Source organism: Apaloderma vittatum, unplaced genomic scaffold (assembly GCF_000703405.1).
Source record: "Apaloderma vittatum isolate BGI_N311 unplaced genomic scaffold, ASM70340v1 scaffold8712, whole genome shotgun sequence".
In the NCBI taxonomy this organism is placed as follows: domain Eukaryota; kingdom Metazoa; phylum Chordata; class Aves; order Trogoniformes; family Trogonidae; genus Apaloderma; species Apaloderma vittatum.
In genome coordinates this window covers 14,713-22,434 of record NW_009704178.1, presented here as the reverse complement: position 1 = coordinate 22,434, position 7,722 = coordinate 14,713, and the positions used below count along the sequence as shown (strand labels likewise).

General features: G+C 36.5%; 1 protein-coding gene across 1 annotated transcript in view; it reads right to left on the bottom strand.

Moving 5' to 3' along the window:
• Positions 1–5,626: 5,626 nt before the first annotated feature.
• The window catches only part of LOC104270539, a 16,261-nt gene continuing 14,165 nt past the window's right edge, over positions 5,627–7,722 (bottom strand). The window contains exons 8-9 of the mRNA XM_009864933.1: positions 5,722–6,910; positions 5,627–5,690 (exon numbers count right to left, since the gene is read on the bottom strand). Of these exons, the coding sequence (XP_009863235.1) occupies positions 5,627–5,690; positions 5,722–6,910 (1,253 nt within the window). The remainder of the gene's footprint in view (positions 5,691–5,721; positions 6,911–7,722) is intronic.

Below are 7,722 nucleotides of genomic sequence, written 5' to 3'. Positions count from 1 at the left end.
ATTGGTGGTAGTTTTGATGTTTAAATTCATGTTTCTTCTAAGTCTAATTTTTTGGCCTGTGACCATAATTGGTGAGTGAGCCCTCCCTGTCATTAGCTTCAACTCTCAAGCCTTTTGTTATATTTTCTCCTCCTCATTCCACAAAGGAGCAGGGTAGGAGCAAGCAGTTGTGTGGTGTTAGTTGCAGGCTGGGTGGTTTCAAATCACAACTACCTCTTAAAATTCTTTCAAAGTAGTTTTCATGGAGACAACCATTCCCATGTTGTTTAAACTAACTTACCTTCTTACCTGGGCAAGCCTGCATTCAGGTTGCTGTTTAGAAGTAACATCTAGAGTCAGAACATGTCCAAAACCCTATTCCAGTTTAAGTTACTTTAGAACAGGAAACATTAATGGAGTTATGTGATCCCACAGTACTGGTGTTTCAAGAAATACTGGGAAATAATTACCTCAACAAATCCAAGGGGAAGGTAATTCACATATCTGGAACAGGAATAAAAATGAGCCACAGAAGCATTTCTAAAAGACAATCCTGTGCTGCCGTTGTTGAAGGAAACAAAAAATACAAACAGCGAGGGGTGGAACGCATGCGTGTATTGCAGAAGTTCCGGTCTTACTACAGACTTCACTACAGCTAGCTTCTTGTCCACTTGAGAATGACAGTTAAGATATAGAGATCTTGGTTTTAAGAGCTAAAATAACATAAAACTCCTGTATGCCCAGAAACTAAGTAAATCCAAAGGAAATTTATTTTTCCCTTTCTGGAGCTCAGAAAGCTGGCAAGAAGCAGTGCTGACACAATGGAGTATACTTGACCCGACATCACTGAAACAATCTCCTTGCCAAGAAAGAACATAGCAATGAGAACCTGCAGGCTTCTGCCACATGGCTCGCATGTATTTGCTGTAGGTATACAAACTCCTCCTGAGGATTCACATACCTGAAATGAAATGTTGAGAGCAGGTATTTGTTCAGAAGAAGCTTTTATTTAGAACAAAACAGAGCTATCAAACTCACTAAAACTAATAAAATTTAGTTGAACAATCAACTTTGGTAAGCTACTTAGAAAATTTAACATAGCAAGCATAGTACAAGTCATAACATATAATACTGCATTTGGCTCATCCAGCCCAGTTTAGATTTTTTTTTTATTCATTTAATACTCATACATCTATAAAGCATGAATAGACAGGAATTTAGCAAAAAGAGCTTGTTACTTATCTTATTAATAATACACTGAGAATCAAAGCTTATTAACAGGTAAGAAGATAATACCAATCATATTCTGTTATCACAAACATTACTAAAAACATAATTTCAACTTAGCCATCAAAAGGAAGCCTGATCCCCTGGCAACACGTGATGAAGCTAAAGGAGCAAGAAGTGCCCTCTCAGAAGGGAAAACTCAGCTCCTGAAGGCTTATATTAAAGGGAGGTATAAATCAGGACTAACTGTATATTAATTGCATATAATACCTCCTCCTCTTAGAAGAAGGAAACCAAAACACTCCTAACAATACTGTTTAAACCCAAACTTTGTGTTTAATTTTTTCTCTGTGGCAGTCCGTAAAAGCTTCTTTGTGAGTTTTGACCAGGAAGTCATACGAGGGATCGATAGAATTTTAGTCTTTCCCGTCAGTGTAGCTTAGTTTTCTTGATACCCTATAAAAAAAAACCAAAACAAAGCTGTTTAGATGATAAAGTAAACTACACAAAAATACTATGCTTGCTGAAACTCTGATGACCAGAATGAAACTGAAACCAATCACCAATGCAAAATATTTGAACATCTTGCACTGTGAACAGCAGCAGGACTCCTTGTCTACATTCCTACACACTTCCTGCTGGAAACTCCATCCTACGTCATTTTAATGTCTCAGCCATGCTACTGCATTAACTTAAATTACATAAATATCTATTAAACTTTCAGAAGTGATCTTTGAATGTATACACAAATAGCTAAAAATTTAAATATAGAAGTGAGAAAATATTTCCTATGCATATTACTTAAGAAATAGCATATATTTTAACATGTATTTTAAACTATTTTTGTTTACATCTGACAATTAAGTATTGCTGTACAGCTGTAGGGCAGCATCCACACTGAGCTGAAGAAAACGTTATTAGTCATGAACATTTCCTTTTCTGAAACACCTCTTTCATAATCGTCTTCTAGACAAAGGCAATGAAGGTCTCAACAGGAAGAAGATATTCCTTTTCTTTTCATAACTATTCATTACAACATACAGCATTTTGGGACATGGCTTCAGGATAAAACTTCCGAGGGCTCTGAAACCATTCAGGTAGAGTTTCACTCCTGGGAACCATGGAAGGCTAAGAATATCCCACCACAGGCCTAAGGAAGGTTGCCAGCTGACAGTCCATTTTGGCTACACATTAGAAAACGTGCCTGAAATCCTGATTTCCTGCTCTTTCTCAAACTTCTCTACTTATATGCACTAAGGAAAGGAAAACCTTTTCCTTCAGACCAATCACTAATTTAAAAGGGAGGGGTGTGTGTGTAATCAGAAGAAACAAGCAAGGAGAAAGAGGTAATCCAAGAACAGAGCAGAAATTTAGTCAGCTGGGTATACTCAACATGACAGAAACATCCTTGTATAATCATCACCTTGCCTCCAATCTTGCATTATATCAAAAATAATCGAATGCAATCGTTATCAATATCGTTATCTATTTGTAATACAAGCCTTTGATGTTTTAATTCCATCTTTGCTTAAACTGAAGCTTTTTTTCTCCAAATCATGCAGTGATTTTCCAGTTAAGTTCTGCATACAACCAGTCTGAAAATGCACCCAGGCTTCCTTTGAAGTTCTAATTTAAACACGGTCAGAAGATTTTGATATTAGCTGTATGATCATCTCAAGCAAATTGAAAATATTTCTTGACTGAGTCTGTGAAGGCAGCATATCTTGTGGTGCGGAATTAGACTTTTTGGCAAAAAAAGCATGTAAAATGGTTTGGAAAACAAAATGAGAAACTGTCTAGAGAACTTTTAAAATGTTTTTTAATCCTGCTGTCTATTAAATTAGTTTGTAATTAAAAATGCAAAGGATGCAAAACCCAAGAACTCTGTAAAAGCCTTATAAGAAAAGAAGATGCAGCAGAGCTGAAAGGAACATTCTCCTTCCAGAGATCTAAATACACTCCCAGTAGTGGTAACAGCAGGCAGAGAGGATCTCCGATATCTTTCATACAGAGCCACTGCTTGTTTACACGCAGAGCCAAAATGCAGCAACTATGTCCAACTGAACAAAAGCTAGCTTTGATGTAGAGTAGCAAGAATTCACTTGGAAATTTCTCAAAAGGCACTTACCCTTGGTGACACTTCTGTGCCTTTCTGGGACTGCTGTAAATCTTCATTGCCTTAAGCCAATCAGAATGCGCACCTTTAATTCCAGATCCTGGTGATAAAAGAGCAGAAGTATGAAAAGGGCAAGAACAATGCTGAGTATCATGGACACTATAGTACGTTGTTAAAGTATCAGCCTACTGGTAATACTGCATTGCCATACATCAGTTAGCAATATGTCCTTATTAAAGTATTCTAATGCAAAAGGTTCTGGCAAAACCTAATTTCAAATACATATATTCAGTGTGTTAAATGTAAGTATAAGCCAAGTTTCTTCAAAATGCCTCTAATTTATTGCCATTAGAAAAAGGTAGAAGTGGAAGAAACTGCTGATATGAGAAAAAATGTAACACATAATGTATGAGTTAAAATTTGAGGAAGATTGAGATGGTATAAGTCCACCTCAAATAATCCAATTCTTTACAATTAATTGGTAGCAAAAATGCAACAAGGCAAGAACCATGTAAACAAGTGGATTTCTTCTGCTTTTTCTTCTTGCACAGCAGTTGACAATATTTCAAGTCACTTTCTTCATTCTTTTCCTTTCATGGTATTTGGTTGTTAGCTTGATGACAAGATTCATAAAAATAAAACATGGAAGATAAACATTTGTGATTTTACTTAGCAGGAAACAGTTGTTGTAAACATGATCTAATAAAAATCAGTTTTTAAGAGGAAACTGAAAGATTAGCATCTAAAAATCTTAAACTAATGTAGTTTTAGTTGTTTTGTTTTGTTTTTTTTTTTAATAATTAAATTCTACTGAACTGGCAAAAGTCTTTTTATACAGATTAATAATCTAATTCACCTAAGCAAGTGAGGTGGTGAGACACAGGAACAAGTTGCCCAGAGCAGCTGTGGATATCTCAACCCTGGAAGTGTTCAGGGCCAGGCTGGACAGGGCTTTGAGCAACCTGGTCTAGTGGGAGGTGTCCCTGGCCATGGCAGGGGGGGTTGCAACTAGATGATCCCTTCCAAATCAGACCAAAGTGACAGTAGCTAAGTGACAACTCAATTGCAAGTTTATGTAAAGCTGAAGACTCAAAAAAAAAAAAAGCCCAACGAATTGAAATTTTATACAAAGGAGAAGACCCAAAAAAAAAAAAAAAGCCCAAAAAGCAAAAAAAAAAAAAAGAAAAAGTGGCAGCATTTGGCTATTCACGTGTAGGATTCACAAACTATACATTTTCTGCTGAATATTTAGATACAGAAAGTAAAAGCAACAACAGACCTTAAATAAAATAAAACAAAGAACAGAGAAAACTCAGTGGTTAATAAGCAACTAGACAGTGGTCTATTAAGATTTAAAGATTAAAGATTTAAACTTTGAAGAAGTGCTTGTGATTGCGAAAGGACTAATTTTATAAAATCTGAAACTAACCTTGCATGAAAGTACCAGGAATAGCAATAGTTTTATCTGAAGGAGCACAAAAGCCAGAGTCCTGAAAATAAAGCAGATTACACTGATGGAAAAACTCACATATTATTTCACGGTTTGCCTCAGAGGAAATAAGGGACTGATTTAACATTTAAATTAATGTCTAATGATTCCAATGGAACCCAATAAAGCTTAATTTGTTTGCCTCACCATGTCCATCTACGAAATGAATAAAGCATCATAATTTCAGGATACTACCTTAAGGAACAGGGTCACCGCATGAGATCATTTTAACCAGTGACACAGTCTACTAAAATCTAAGGAAATCTTCTACTGAGCATTTTATAACAATTTTTCAAGTTTATTAAACATAGTCAGCTTCCTCACATGATCCAGGAGACCTGCTACAACTTATATTCTAGGACATAACCCCCTCTCCAAAACCTCTAAAATACTTCTGATACTATTTGGTCAGCAGGGTTATGCTGTCACTAGTTTTAACAGCTTCCAGCTTAACCAATTATTTAAGCCCTTCTCTACATATCGGCAAAGAGTGCACGTTTTTTTCACAAGGTCCTTAAGTACCTGACTCTGACAGCTGTGACTGTCAAAAAGGCTGAGGTTGCTGCCATTGTCTGTGCTCAGAAAATCCATGCCAACTGTCTGAAGATTAACACTTTTCCTGTGAGAAACTTGTTGACATTGTGTTGAAGGAGAATAATGTGCTGGTATATGTTTCAGTCGCTTTACTGGTGAACAAAGTTGATCATTTAGAAAATTTCCTAATCTTTTAACTCTGGGAACTGCAGTTAAAGACCGAACAGGTGAGTTAACAAGAGCATTAACAGTGTCAGATAGCTGTATTACTTTATATTTCCTTAAATTTGAAGCTCTTTGAAACACAGGAAGTTTTGGAACAGCCTCACTACACAATTCCTCATAAATCCTGTCAAATTCTGTATCTGTATCAGACCTGATGGAATCACTTGAACTACTCTTCACTAATCTTCTTTCCCCTTCGAGATTCTGGAACTTTGAAAGAGGTCTTGTCAACACGAAAGGCTTTTGGATTTCTTTGGAACACAGTTGGTACAGTTTTTCAAATGCATCGTCATATATCTGAGGCATATACGAAGGACTCTGCTTCACAGACAATGAGGAAGATGAGTGCCTGCACTGGAAAGAAACTAGTCTTTCAAAAATTGTTTTTTCAGGATTTATGAGCAAAGTATTTGATGGTCTTGCAAGAGAACAGTTTGTGATAGGTTTAAAAGTGTTCCTATTGCCATAGGAACTGCAAGGAGATGACAACTCTGAGGTACCACCACAAGAAAAGCCAGTTTTCTGAGTTTTATTCTCATTAACCAGAAGCGGCACTTTTAACCCCGAACTGGCAGCAGGTGTTATAAAACGGTGTTCAAAGGATCTTTTGTAAGCCAATTTTTCACTTTCTTTGCCTTTTAAATTCTTCGGTGATGTAGTAGTCTGTAACTCATCTTCAGCTAGAAATCTCTCTCTCATTCCCGTCATATCAGTAGGAAAAACAGTCTGTTCGGAGACTTTTTGGCCTTTTCCAGATGCAAAATGATGTTCTGAACTTAAGTCAGAGTAGCCCACTTTGATTTCATTTGTATCAATGTAAGAAGAAGGTACCAGACCAGATAAATTATTACTGGAACACCTGGCAGCACAAAGTTTTCTGTTCTCATTTCCAAAAGTCTGATTCTGGATGTCTTCACTTCTACTGCTGCATATGCTGGGTAGTGCCCGCTTCAGTTTAGGAGGCCTGAACCCTCTTATTTTGTCTACTGTGACACTGAGCGTTGGTCTTCTAGAACAACATCTTTTGTGCCGTAAGTATCCAAACATGGATGCTTTTCTCCGAGACTGCTTTGTCATAAACCTTTTAAGCACTTCTACCATCGCTGGATACAAGTCTGCAAGAGTTGCATCGCCCCAGGAGCTTTCCTCATGTGCAGACTGGTGGTTTTCCAACAGACTATCACAGCAAGTTTCATTTGGTTCTGGAAAAGGTCGGTGCCTGGGTATAGTTAACTTATCTGGTGAAATGGGAACACCAGAAAGTTGCAACTGTAGAGGTCTGGATGAAGAACATTGAGCTGATGACTCCACTCTTTTGCTGCAAACAGCGACTTTGTTGCCTATTCAAAAAGACAAATGAATTGCAAAACAAAAGCAGAAGAAAAAAAACAACAACGAACCTATTAGGACACTTTCAGTAACGCATTACATAGACATCAATTGCATGGGGTACAGATAGCCTTACTGTAATAGCGTATTTCATTAAGCTTTTTTTGCCAGACTAAATAGATGATCAACATACAATCCATTAGGCAAAAATTAAGACTTTTCCTAAATGTACTGAATTAAGAGACTACGGAAGATAGAAGTTTTGCAGAAAAAAACCCCAAACAAAAAAGTACTTAAAGATAGCTTAATATATATATAGATAATATTTTCATTGTAGAGGAAGACTGCTTGGCTTTTTGTGATTTCTGACTAGGAGGAACAGCATTATCCTATAGGTTTTTTTACTCTATTTCCACATTCCTTGAAATCTTTGTACTCGGCTAGTACTAGTGCAGCTTTACTTGCCATAAAGCACAATGAAGATAGTGTTTTTTTGTGGTTGTTAGGCTGGAAATGTTGCGATTTTTCAAAGGGAACAGAAATATTTACAACAAAATTTTATCTTAGGTTTACATCAAGTCTGAAGAGATTCTGAAGAAAGAAATTTTACTTTCAGTACCAGTTACCAGCAGACTCCAAGACATTCGTTACATTTCTTGTATTTAAAATAAACAGAACCAAAAAATGATGCTTCCATTTAATTAAGCTTAAAGCTGCTGAACTTTGTATCTACATATTTATTTTGCCTGGGGCATTTAAGAAAAACTGGTTTTATGTATACAAAGTATTTGTTTTCTATTTTTCAAATACATTTTGCCATAAG